At 36.0% G+C, this 14,247-nt stretch overlaps 1 protein-coding gene across 1 annotated transcript in view; it reads left to right on the forward strand.

The window, feature by feature from the left end:
* Positions 1-14,247, forward strand: part of PCF11 (PCF11 cleavage and polyadenylation factor subunit) — a 33,300-nt gene that overhangs the window by 15,864 nt on the left and 3,189 nt on the right. The window contains exons 7-14 of the mRNA XM_020993826.2: positions 102-585; positions 752-2,313; positions 6,969-7,068; positions 9,652-9,771; positions 10,264-10,372; positions 12,029-12,212; positions 13,643-13,798; positions 14,108-14,200. Coding sequence (XP_020849485.1) covers positions 102-585; positions 752-2,313; positions 6,969-7,068; positions 9,652-9,771; positions 10,264-10,372; positions 12,029-12,212; positions 13,643-13,798; positions 14,108-14,200 — 2,808 coding nt within the window. The remainder of the gene's footprint in view (positions 1-101; positions 586-751; positions 2,314-6,968; positions 7,069-9,651; positions 9,772-10,263; positions 10,373-12,028; positions 12,213-13,642; positions 13,799-14,107; positions 14,201-14,247) is intronic.

The raw sequence follows: 14,247 nt of genomic DNA on the forward strand, positions 1-14,247 counted from the left end.
TTCCATAGTTATTACTGTTATCTTTTGTTTTGAATTTTCGTAAATATTGTTCATTGAAACTACTTAATTCTCCCCCCCCCCCTTTTTTAAATTTTGTGCAGGCAAATGACAGTTTAACATCTGGTGAGATTACACAGGATGAATTCCTTGTTGTTGTTCATCAGATTCGTCAGCTCTTCCAGTATCAAGAAGGAAAACATAGATGCAATGTGTGGGATAGTCCTACAGAAGAAAATAAAGGTGGATTAAAAAAGAAACCTCTCCTGTCTGATGCTGAATTAACATATTATGAGCATAAAGCTAAACTCAAAAGGACACAGGTTCAGCATTCATTTCCAAGACTTGATCTCTTAGATCCTGATATTTTTGATTACCATTTGACTGATGCTTTGTTGTCTGGAATAGAATGTGAACCATCCAAAAGTAAACATGGAGGTAGGAGTAGCGGAGCACAGTTTGACAGAAAAGAACAATTTAGTGAAAGATCAAGGCGTCTTTCTCCAATATCTGGAAGCCGTACTTATGCGGAGAATCTTTCCCCCCATGATGGTCGAAGAAGGCATGAAGAGCAAGTCTCCGCTAAAGGTACAAAGTGTAAAATAAATTATGACTTTGAAATTGCTTAGGTGGTGATGGATTTTAGTGAAGGAGAAATAATAGTTAATTTTAGTGTCAGCAATAAAGGGGTTTTTCAGGTGATTTGATGTGTATGCAGATTTGAGGAAATTTAAATGTTCTTTTCTCTCTGAAGGTGTCCGAGAGGAGCAAAGGTCTCCATTCAGTGAACGTTTTGCACTCAAGAGGCCTAGATATGAAGATTCAGATAAAACATTTGCAGATAGCCCAGCATCGAGATATTCAAGCCTCGATACAACAAATCAGAGACTTACAGCATTAGCTGAAGATAGACCATTATTTGATGGACCTTCTAGGCCATCTGTAGCAAGGGGAGATGGCCCAACTAAAATGATTTTTGAAGGACCTAATAAGCCAAACCCTAGAATTGATGGACCTCCAACACCAGCTTCTCTTCGGTTTGAAGGGTCACCAGCACAAATAGGGGGAGGGGGACCTATGAGGTTTGAAGGACCACAAGGTCAGCTAGGAGGTGGGTGTCCTTTGAGATTTGAAGGTCCTCAGGGACCAGGAGGTACTCCTTTGAGATTTGAAGGGCCACTTGGACAGCCAGGAGGAGGTGGCTTAAGGTTTGAAGGAGCGGCTGGTTTGCGGTTTGAGGGTCCAGGTAGTTTGAGGTTTGAGGGCCCAGCTGGCCAGTCCGTAGGTGGTCTTAGGTATGAAGGTCCCCGTGGTCAACCTGTGGGTAGTCTTAGGTTTGAGGGACCTCATGGTCAGCCTGTAGGTGCTCTAAGGTTTGAGAATCCCCGAGGTCAGCCTGTAGGTGGACTCAGATTTGAGGGGAGCCATGGTGCATCAGGAAGTGGAATTAGATTTGAGGGACCCCATAGTCAGCCAGGTGCTGGAGTCAGATTTGAAGGCCCTTTGCTTCAGCAGGGTGGTGGTATGAGATTTGAGGGTCCCCATGGCCAGCCAATGGCAGGTCTGAGATTTGAAGGACAACATAATCAGATTAGTGGAAGCCTTCGATTTGAAGGACCACATGGTCAGCCGGGGGTTGGGGTCAGATTTGAAGGACCCTTAGTTCAACAGGGAAGTGGAATGAGATTTGAGGGTCCTTCTGTACAAGGAGGTAGTATGAGATTTGAAGGACCTCTAGGCCAAGGTGGTCCAAGATTTGAGGGGTGTCATGCTTCAAGATTTGATGGTCAGCCATCTCTCTTGCCAAGATTTGATGGCTTGCATAGTCAGCCCGGTCCTAGGTTTGAAAGAACTCCTGGTCAGCAAGGCCCACAAAGGTTTGATGGGCCACCTGGTCAGCAAGTACAACCAAGATTTGATACGGGGCCTCAAAGATTTGATGGTCCACAACACCAGCAAGCATCGAGATTTGATATTCCTCTTGGTCTTCAAAGTGCGAGGTTTGACAATCATCCTTCACAGAGACTTGATGCAGTCTCTTTTAGTCAGACTGGCCCATATAATGACCCTCCTAACAGTGCATTTAATGCACCATCGCAAGGAATACAGTTCCAAAGACATGAGCAAATGTTTGATACACCTCAGGGACCAAATTTTAATGGACCACATGGCCCTGGAGCACAAAGTTTCTCAAATCCACTTAACAGAACATCTGGACATTATTTTGATGAAAAGAATCTTCAGGGTCCTCAGTTTGGAAACTTTAGCAATTTGCCCACGCCAATTGCAGTAGGGAATATTCAGCCATCTCAACAAGTAAGTGTATTTAATTTTAATCGTTCTTCAATTATGTGGCTTACAAATGAGTTAAAAACATTTATACTTCCTCACAAAATACTAGGAAAGATGAAGGAAGAGACTAAGGTAAAAGAAAAATAATCTAAAACTTTGGTGTTGGCTTGAATTTATGGATCCCAAATTAAGGCCATGGTTTGAGGAAATTTTCAGGAGACTAAGTTCACTGTGGCTGGGGCTATTTCATCTTGATTTTGAAATCCCTTAGTTGCCTGTATTTTAGGAAGGGATGATTTCTGTGGTAGTAAAGTGGAATTAGTGTTTTTTGAGGTTGATAACTTCTGCTTTGACCTGAAGATAAGCTGTTGCTTTTGCACTACCAGAAACTAGGAAACTGGTACTCCTATTTCCTTGGCGTTCAGATAAAGTGCCTTACTATTTTGTGGGAACTTCAGATAGATCTAACAAAACAAGTTCTGACAAACAAGTATCTTTGTAGCTGATTTTTTAGAATCTTTTATTTTCCAAGGACCTAGTTAGTCTGTTAATTTTTAAAAATTAGGACATTAGGGGCAGCTAGGTGGGGAAGTGGATAGAGCACCAGCCCTGAAGTCAGGAGGACTGGAGTTCAAATCTGGCCTCAGACGAATCTCTTGATACTTACTAGCTGTGTGACCCTGGGCAAGTTACTTAACCCCAATTGCCTAAAAAGGAAAAAAAAGAAAAAGAGAAAAATTAGGACATTAATAATTTTCAGTACTCTTATCTTTGTTCTTGTTAATCCTAACAATCTACTCTAGATAAAGTTAACCCATCAAATTTCTGTTTCTACCCAAGGCAACCCTGTTTAATCACCCCCAGTTTTCCATTGGTTATCTCCTACATCAGTGATACTCTGGAGTATGTACTAAGGGATTTCAGTCTAATTAGTTGAAGTAGTTCCTTTTAAACTCAGTAGAATTTGTCATTTTGTCAAAATTCTCTAAAATAATGAGAATGCCTTATTAAATGGCCTATTATTCATCAGTGATAATTCTTTTATGTTTTGGTTAATAATTTGTAAAAACCCTGTCATAAGAGGGTAGTTCTATTATTATGGAAAAATATTTAAAATAATCAAGAATTTTCAAATACTTTAGACATAGCTTTTCTTTGCATAACACAAATAGATGTTAAAGTAAAAAGCAGTCTTTTCTGTTTATTAAAAACCAGACTCCTTAATTTGCTATTTGTAATTTGAGTGAAGGAATTTTATTTGCTCTTATAGATTCTTTAAAATAAGTTCTTTGTGAATATGCTAGAATTTGAAATTGAGTGGTTTTATTGTGCATTAATCTGAAAATCTTGGTTTTTTTTTTTAATACATTGAATTGGAACATAATTTGTACTATATAGGCCTGACACATCCATACATATTTTGTATACATATTTAACAGAAGAGCAAGCAGGCATTTTTCTAAGTGCTCTGCTTTCTTTTTTGTTAGTATTTTAAGTGCCCTCTTTTCAGTTTCACACTGTTTTCATTCCCACTTCCACCATTTTCCTACCTGTCTTCTGTTAAGATTGAAATGGAGGGAGAACCCTGAGTTTTAGCTTCTAGAAAGAAGACATAATGATTAAGGTCATGTGGCATGGTAGAAAACACTGCATGTGGAGACAAAAGGACCTAGGTAGGGATTCTTAATCGGTCCTCATCACCTACATAACTTTGAGCATTTCATTCTTCCTGACCTCATCTATAATGGAGGTAGTTTGGTATAGGTTAGTCTCTTAAGTCCTTCTAGCTCTTAGTCCAATAAGCCTATAAAATGGAGAGGGGTGGGGAACTACTTCTCAGGTTCTTCCAGACTTTATGTTAATAGTTCAATTCTGTTTATTCCACAGTTGCTGGTCTGTCTCTCCATGTGATTTATATGGATGGTATTTTAATTATTTGCAGTATATTTCATTTTTTTTAGAGTGATTAATCTGGTTAAACTTTTATTTCCTGTTATAGTACGGCAATAATTAGTTATTCTGTTATTTTAATTGAAATGATGGTGTCTATGCCTATGTCCTAACTATTTCTAAGATAATTTCTTCTTAGGGAACTATACAGGTAGCATTTAATGCCAGTACAGGAAAAATTTTCATTAAATACTCATGAACATTATCCTTATAACAAAGTAGTTTATTTTGTTAGTCTAATTTTAATGAATTCCCTATAGGAAATTAACCAGTTGAAAGTGATGCCTTAATTTTTACAAGGGGGGAGAATAGAAAAAACTCATCTGATTTTTTTTTTAAACTGTTCAGCTTTCCTTCTTGTCTTCCTATTCAAGCTCACAGAAATTCTAACTAAATTTAAATCCCAAATCATTCACCAAGATAGAGCATGTCAGCTCTTACTTTCCTTAGTTTTTTATTTTTGTTGTTAACTCTCCATAGAGAAGTTTGTTTTTTATCTTCTTATTTCCTTTGTCTGGACCATGCAGACTGGGAATGTGATTTCTTTTGCAATGTAATCATAACAAAATGTAAACAACAAGAAATTTGGATATTTCAATGAATTAGTTAAATTAGGATTTTACCAATAATCTCAAGATTTAATTCTTAAAAGACTTCTTTGTAAGGGCCCATTTTAAGGTACATTCAGGAGTTCTGCTTTGTCTGTTTCTATGCTAATCACTGTGGAGTAAGTTGAAAAGACAGATTTCCTTCCCTTGACACTGAAGAATTTCGTGATCATACTCTCCTCTATGTGCTCAAAAAGTGTGTTGTAATGGGAAGAAATTGTTAATAAACCTTCATCTTTATCAAGGTCATGCCTAGTAACTTGAGTGTCTGTCCCCCAAGGCTTCTACCTGGGCCCTCTTCTCTTGTCATTTGATCTCCTGTTACTATGGATTCACATTCTTCATATATCCTAGTAGATGTCTTATATTGAATACTCTATAGACATCTTAAACTCAACATATACAAATCTGAATTCATTATTTTCCCCTCCAAACTTTCCCTTTTTCTGTCCAGGGTATCGCCGTCCTTCTAGTCACTCAGGCTTAAAACCTAGGTGTCATCCAACTATTCATTGTCTCTCATACCCATATTTAATCACTTGCTAAGTCCTATAGTTTCTACTTTCATAACATCTGCTATATGTCCCCTGTTTCTCTTGACCCTGCCACTACCCTGGTGGAGGCCCTTTTTAACCTCGTCCCTTGAGATTGCAGTAGCATTCTATTCATCTCTCTGCCTCAGATCTTCCCACTCTAGTGCATTCTTCACTCAGCTGTCCAATTTATCTTCATAAAGTTCACATCAGACTTAGGTCGGACTTGAATATCAACCTTCCTCTTTCTCTACCCCTTCCCCCAGTAAACTGTAAACTCTAGTTGCTTCCTGTTTCTCTAAGGTCAAATACCTCTTCCTACCTTTTCAGTCTCCTATTCCTCATTCACCTGAATATACTCTGTGATCTAGTGATACTGGTCTCCATGCTGTTACTGGAGCAAGAAACTCCATTTTCCCAAATTTTACTGGCTGGTTTCCATGCCTGGAATGCCTTCTTTCCTCATCTCCATTTCCTGGCTTCATTTCCCAGCTAAAATTGCACCTTCTATAAGAAGTCTTTCCCAAGGCTAATGTCTTCCCTCTTTTGATTATTTACAATTTTTCATGTATATTTTCTATTTAAACATAGTTGTTTTCATGTTCTCTTCCTCTTTTAGTCTCTGAGCTTGAAAGCATGGGCGAATTTTAGTTTTTCTTTTCTCCCCAGCCTTTACCACAGTGCCTGGCTTACAGTAGGTACTTAATAATTCTTCTTGATGACTTGAAAGAAGTGAAGTTGTCTTGACAGCTTAAGCCATATTTAAATTATTTTGAAATAATTTTGAAGGCTGTTTTGCAGTTTTTGGCTCCTTATAAAAGAAAGATCTTTTCATTTTAATAGGTTGTTTTAATTCTCAGAAGTGATGTACATGCCACTTGTCAGTTATTGTTCAGATAAGATGTTATATAAATCTAAAATTTTCTTAAATCTTTCTATATAACATTTTACATGCCTTAACTTTGAATGTTGGACTGGTCCAATGTAGTGTACTTTGGTGTTGATTTTACTCATATACTTAAAAACTTAACTATTATATTCATGTCCAGAGGTCAGACCTATAGAGATTGGTTTAGTGGTATTCTTACTAGGAAATCCTTTGATTTGAAAAGAAAATTACTCTCAGTCTTAAACTTTTCTTTGGATGGCCTCCAAAATGGATTGTTTTAATACTGAATTATTTTCTGTAGTGAGATACTTTATAATTAGATTTCTGCATAAGAGTAGAAAAAGAATTAAATATTATTATTACAACTTAATTTTAACTATATTTGAAAGTATTGATTAAATCTGAAAAATATATTTTCTTGATTTCTACCAGATCTGTTCTCTTACATCCATAATGCTGTTTTTTTTTCTCATTTGCATTTTATTTAATGGTTATATGCTTTCACTTGCCCCCCGAAGTAAGTCAAGATGTGTTAAAATGAAATTGTCATACTTTATCATACTTTAATAAAAATTTAGCATGTAATATCTGTGCAAATTTATAGCAAGCATATTTTTAAAATTTATTGTAATTAAATATTGAAGTTTTTACATAAATATAGAAATGGTATACATGTTTACAAAATGTATTCTTTTAAAGGTTCTCTCTGGTGTTACTCAGCCTGTAGCTTTTGGACAAGGACAACAGTTTTTACCAGTTCATCCACAAAATCCTGGTACTTTTGTTCAGAATCCAGCAGGTACGTACTTTTAAAAGTTGAGTCCTAGTTGCAAATTATAGTATTTGCCTTGCTGATTAGTAAACTTTTTTTGATTTCAGAAAATGATGGTGTTTTTGAGGGAGCATATTTTGTTTTAGAGAATTCTTATTTAATACGTATCCAAGTCATATCAAAGTTTGCTTTTTTGTTCGAACACTCAGCTTGCCCTGTTCATGGCCATTCACATATTATAGGCAGAAATGATTAGCAAATAATTGTGACTTATGGTGTGCTTCAAGAAGAGGGGAGGAAAGTTTAGAAGGGTGAGTATACTTGAGGTAGAATTACATAAATAACAAATCACATTATAATAATAATCTAATAATCAATCAGTAAACATTTATTAAGCACTTACTATGTTCCAGGCACTTTACTAAGTACTGAGGATACAAAAAGAGGCAAAAGACAATTCCTGCCCTCAAGAGTTCACAATCTGATGGGGACAACAAGCAAACAAATAATGTATAAACAAGCCATAGGTTGTATGTATAGCTTGTAATAGATAATATTGGTTATATTTGCATAGCTGTAGCTTGTTAAGATAGCTTGTAGCAGATACATTGTTTTAGCAGCCATAAAATAAAGTTCATAATTTGAGTGCCTTTTGAACTAGGTGCTAAATAGAATATGTAAGTGGTATCCCTATCTAGTTGATCTAATAATACATTTATCCTAATATGGACTGATCAGAAAGGTCCATAGCTTATCTTATAATTGAATGAGGTTTCCTATAATTTTAAATCTTGATATATAATGAAAGGGAACAAATACAAATTTTTAGAACTAAGAATTAGGCCAACATAGCCAGTTAGTTAGCAAAGCAGTTGTTTTGGTTCTGTGTTATCCATAAAGGAACATCTTCGGAAGTATAGCATCACACTGTGGTAAGATATTGGAGTTAATTACAAATTGTGGGAATGGCTGAACTCTCTGAAGTGACTGAGCATCCTAGCCAAATTCCATTTTGTGCCTATGGTTCATTTAATGTACTCTCTGAAGCAGTTATTGGAATTACATAAAGTTCGAAAGCATTTTGCCATTCTCACAAATTATCTCACAACAACTTGGTAGGATAGGCTGCGGAATTACTATTACTCTTTTACCAATGAGGAAATTGGAGCTCAGAGGTTAAATGACTTGCCCGAGGTTACATGGTACAAATATCACAGGTCTTCTGGCTTTTAGTCCCATGTTTATAATATATAGAATTGAGTTCCAAACATTTGATCAGATACAATATAAACAAGAAGAATAGTTATCCGTGTTCAATGTTTCCTCTTGAAGTTTTAGGAATGAAGAGAACTGTCTTATTGATGAATTTTCTTGGCAAAGGGGTAATTTAGGTGGTCAGATGGGTATGGAGGCTGTGTAGCTGCAGTCTAAAAACCCCATAAGAACAAGGGGTTCTCAACCAATTACAATTAGCTTTTTCTTTCTTTTTTTTTTTGCTTTTAGGCAATTGGGGTTAAGTGACTTGCCCAGGGTCACACAGCTAGCAAGTGTCAAGTGTTTGGTCTGAGGTCGCATTTGAACTCAGTTCCTCCTGACTTCAGGGCCAGTGCTCTATCCACTGGGCCACCTAGCTGCCCCTTGCTTTTTCATTTTTAAGGCTAACACCAGGTTTTCTCTGTGTCTTGTTCATTTCTGGCAAAGGAATGCAATGTGGCACTCAAGCATTTTTTAAAAATTAATTTATTTTGAATTATCAACAAGTTTTTGAGTTTTAAATTCTTCTCCCCCTCCCAACTTCCCTCCTCAAGACGGCACATAATCCGATATAGGCTATACATATACATTCCTATTAAACATATTTTCACATTAGTGATGTTGTAAGTGAGAATTAGAACCAATAGGAGGAACCACCAGAAAGAGGAAACAAACACAATAGCAAATATCATGCTTCGATCTGCATTCAAACTCCATAGTCCATTCTTTGTGGATAGAATTTTCCATCATGAGGCCTTTGGAGAATGTCTTAGATCTTTGTATTGCTGAGAAGGGTTAAGTTAATATCAATATTAGTCATCACATAACATGGCTGTTATTGTGTACAACATTCTCCTGGTTCTGCTCACTTCATTCAGCATCAAACCATACAAGTCTTTCCAGGTTTTTCTGAAGCCAGCCTGTTCGTCATTTCTTATAGTACAGTAGTATTCCATTACATTCATATACCACAACTTGTTCAGCCATTCCCCATTTGATGGCACTCAAGCATTTTTATAGAAGTAGATTGTAAATCTAGCTTCATTATTTTTAGCATTTAGGTCAGTAGTTGGAAGCATGTTTCTTTTGGAGGGGGAAGTAAAATGTAGATCTCTTCTTGTGGATTGTTGGGTAGTATGTCTCACTGATTCATTAACTTCCCACTTCATTGTTCATTGTTAGGAACAGGAGTGGAAAGGCTGAGATGCTGATTGATAGTGGTAGTGATATACCCCCTTGGAGAAAAAGTGGGCTACCCACTCTATTCATTTGCTCATTGTTGGGTATCTTACCAAAAAGAAAGCATTTTAATTTTACCTTTGGAAATTACTTTAAAGTGCACTTTTTTTTTCAAAGGTGCTCTTCCAAGAGCATATCCTGATAATCATCTCAGCCAGGTTGATGTGAATGAACTCTTCTCTAAACTGTTAAAAACAGGAATACTTAAATTATCCCAACCTGATTCAGCAACAACTCGTAAGTACATTTTGGTGTTCTGACAACATAAAGCTTCTTTGAATTGTGAATTAAAAGATTTATGTCTCTTGGTTCTTAGATAAAATCTTAGCATTTAGGAACCAGAGTGGATATTAAATTCCATGTGTAGCTTTTCATGTTATACGAATTTATTATGACTTTTAAAATTGTAATGCAATTCATTAACTATTAATTTTTCAAACTAGATTTTTTTCAAAACTTGAGTTGTTGAGCTTTATCATCATTTGAAAAAAATAACTAGCAGTTTAGTAAGCTTCATGGTTAAAGTTTCTTCTTGTACAAATTATGACATACCAGTTCATAGTTTTATTAACATTTGCATACTGAAATATACAAAATTGGTAGGCTTTTAAATATTGCTTATAGTAGTCTCCTTTATGCCTTTGACATTTGAATTCTCCCCTGTAAAGAATCCATTCAAATATTTTCAGAAATCATTAAGAAATGTGTTATGTTCCTTTTAAATTAAAGAAGTAAGTGAAGTCGCTACACAGCCTCCCCCTGAGGAAGAAGAAGAAGATCAAAGTGAAGATCAAGATGTTCCTGATCTCACTAATTTCACAGTTGAAGAATTGAAACAGTATGTATACTAATGACACAATCCATATTAATTCAGTGAAGTTTTTTTTTAAAAGGCATTGGGGTTAAGTGGCTTGCCCAGGGTCACACAGCTAGCAAGTGTCAATTGTTTGGTCTGAGGCCGAATTTGAACTCAGGTCCTTCTGACTTCAGGGCTGGTGCTCTATCCACTGCACCACCTAGCTGCCCCCAATAAAGTCTTGGCTTGGAAAAAAAGTTATGTCAAAATATCAATTGCAATGCTTTTATTACAAAATGGCACCACTTTTATTATATTCCAGAAACAATTATATTTTTTAAGTATTTTAAACCTGTTCTCTATTTTTTTATTATTAATGATTACTGTTATCCTGTTTGAAAATTCAGTTGCTAATATGTTCCCTACTATAGATGGCATGATAGGATTAGTCCCTGTTTATATGTGCTGGCCCTTAGACCAGTTTCCCCTTTGTATTGCTGTTTTTTTCCTTCCTGGTTTTAAGTCAGTTGTGCTTATAGGATTCATGCTTATATAGGGTTGGGGACTGCTGATATGAATGATAAATGTTAGGTACTACTATTTATTTAGTCACTTAATCTCAATAAAAAAAGTTAGTCTAATATGTAATCAACAGCATTGGTCTTGACCAGGCTCAATTCCTCTCACATAATACCTATGTGACCATAAGTAAATCACTGATTCTCGTTATGATATGTGCCATTAGAAGGAGTTCCTATCTTTACTGAATCACTGTTCTTGATATACTGGCATGTAATAGTTCCACCACCATCTAACATTATGGTTATTTTCCTGTTTTAGAAATCTTTTAGTAACTTAGAAGTGGAGGGAAAAGTGCTAGGGAGTTTAAATAGCTTCTGGAAAGCTGTTAATTTGGATTTGTTGTTCCTGATCTCCTTTTTCATTTGGCCTTCTTAGTTAATCCTCTCATTTATGTTTTCATATGGTTCATTATAGTGGACCTCTTTCAGGTTGTAGCTTGGTTACTAAAATCTTCAGAAGTTCTGGATAATTTAAGTCATGGCCCTTGGGACCCACTATGTGGTCTACTGGCTTGATTTTGTTCCCAGTCTAAGAATAGCCTAACTGTTGTCTTACTGTAAGCTGGCAGGTGGTTGGGCTATTTTTAATCTGGAGTTTTAGGACAGCGCGTGACGAAAGGAGAGGGGACCCCACAGTAGAATATTTACCTAAGTTTTTTTCAATCCAACATGTACTGTGGGAATGATGTATTAAAACTATTGGCAGACTACAGATGTTACGAGGCTCCCATAGTAGAGAGGGCAGATTTAATTTGGGTTTGAATCGTGCTGAGATACTTTCTAGCTGCGTTTCCCAGAGGAGTTTCCTAATCTGTAAAATTCCCTACCACACAGGGTTTGCAAATTTTAAAGTGTTGTATGAATGCGAGTTGTTATTTATGTGAACTATTCCGGAATGAAAGCCATCCATGCCATTCTAGAAATCATTTTTAGAGAGGGATCCACTCATGCTACTAGAGGTCTTCCTCTGAAATTGTAGTATTTGTGTGTACCAGTGCAGTTGGTGGCTTTTCATCTCTATCCACTGATCTATGACTGGTTAACCTTTTCTAGACTTTTGTATTTTATTTTAAGCACGTCATAAAAACTACAAAGCTGCTTTTTTTTTTAAAAATAGGCGTTATGATAGTGTTATAAATCGGCTGTATACTGGTATCCAGTGTTATTCTTGTGGAATGAGGTTTACAACATCACAGACTGATGTCTATGCAGACCATTTGGACTGGCATTACCGACAAAATAGAACTGAAAAGGATGTTAGCAGAAAAGTTACTCATAGAAGGTGGTACTACAGTTTGACAGTAAGTTATCTATACATGCTATAATATATTTTTAATTTTTATTGTAGCATCTTTTTTGGCGGGGGGGGCAAGGCAGTGGGGTCACACAGCTAGCTAGTAAGTGTTATGTGTCTGAGGCTGAATTAAAACTCAGGTCCTCCTGAATCCAGGGCCAGTGCTCTATCCACCGCGCCACCTCGCTGCCCCTGAATGGCATTATTTTTTATGTTTTCTTCTTTGGGAATGAGTGTGGCTCTATATATATGAAGATGAATAAATAAGCAAGCACCTTAAGGGCAGAAACTATTTTTTATTTTTGTCTATGATTCCATTGCTTACTTACACAGGGTTGCCTAATCAAAATTTATTAAATTGAATAGTTCTCTGAAAAGTCACCTATATTATTTGTTAATATTCTGAATAGGATTATGATCCTATGTATAAACAGACACTTAGACAAGCAAACCTTAATTCTGGTATTTTGAAATAGATTTTTAAAAAATTGGAGCTGAAAAGATAACTTTGAGATCATCTAGGCCAAGGGTTTTTTTTTAACTTTTTTTGTGTCAGGCACACCTTTGGCAATCTGGTGATGCATGTGGTACCCTGAAATACATAGGATTACAAAGGAAACAATCATCGAAATGCCTGTATCAGAGTACTTTCTGTGATTGATTTCTGTGCTTTCAAAATTGTATAATATGACATGACATTGTTTACCGTGTAATGGTTCAGCTTTTCTGGCATGCAGCCATTTTGAGAGATTAAGGGTTGACATGATTTTAGAATAGTTTTACTAGCTAAGTTTATATACTTGGTGAGCACAGTTACACAAAACAGTTGTCTTTTGGTCAAAGATTTTTTTTTTGCCATGGTCAAAATTTCTCAACAAATGTGGACAAGCTTCAGGAGATGAAACTCTCAAAATTTTGCTAGACATGTTTCCAAAGCTTTTCCCACTGGCTAAACCTCCTAGAAGAAGGTTCTGCTTGAATAGACTTAGAACACACTGGCTATTGCTCCAATCTGATGCTATAAGGCAGTGATGTCAAACTTGAATAGAAACACTATACACTGTACCTATGGTCCCTATGTATACTGTGTGGCCATATACTGTCGTAGATTTAAAATGTAATATTACCTGTGTTCTATTGTATCTTTGCTAATTTTGTTAAATATTTCCCAGTTACATTTTAATCGGGTTCAGACTGCATGGGAGTTATGGCTGTAAGACATCGAGACTAAATTCTTTCCTTTTTCCCCTTAGATCGGCTTCTATTGCTTGAGCTTCACACACATCCTCCCCTACCCTCATTCTAACTTCTGAACATTTTTTTGGCCAACATTCTATTTTTAAAAGGTGCAAAAACAAACACACATAAAATGTTCAGCACTAAATGGGAAAAAATAGTATTTTAATTAAGAGTTTATGGTAATATTCTTCTTTTAAGGACTGGATAGAATTTGAAGAAATAGCTGATTTGGAGGAACGTGCAAAGAGCCAGTTCTTTGAAAAGGTACATGAAGAGGTTGTGTTGAAAACCCAAGAAGCTGCTAAAGAAAAAGAGTTTCAGAGTGTCCCTGCTGGACCAGCTGGGGCAGTAGAGGTAAGGAAAGTGTACATGAAAATTTTTACTCTTTTGATTTGAGTTTTATAAAGGTAGGAATAATATAATCTCTGATTAATTCTAACCTTTACTTTGTATTTATTAGGAGTTTTTGAACTTCAAAGAAAATTCTTATCTGATGTACTTTTGCCAAAAAAGAAACAATAATAGTTTTATAAGAATTAACATTTAAAATATTGTAAATTTTCTTAATGGTAAATTCCTTCCTTCTTACACTTAATGAAATTTTGACAGTGGTATTAGTAGCAACTAGCATGTTATCCTTATTTGATTTGTCCTATTTTCCAGAGCTGTGAAATATGTCAGGAGCAATTTGAACAATACTGGGATGAAGAGGAAGAGGAATGGCATCTTAAAAATGCTATCCGAGTAGATGGAAAGGTAATTTTGGATCCTTTTGATATTAGATATACTGAAAATGTTTGGAG

This window comes from Phascolarctos cinereus, unplaced genomic scaffold, assembly GCF_003287225.1.
Source record: "Phascolarctos cinereus isolate Bilbo 61053 unplaced genomic scaffold, phaCin_HiC Scaffold_726;HRSCAF=1367, whole genome shotgun sequence".
NCBI lineage: Eukaryota > Metazoa > Chordata > Mammalia > Diprotodontia > Phascolarctidae > Phascolarctos > Phascolarctos cinereus.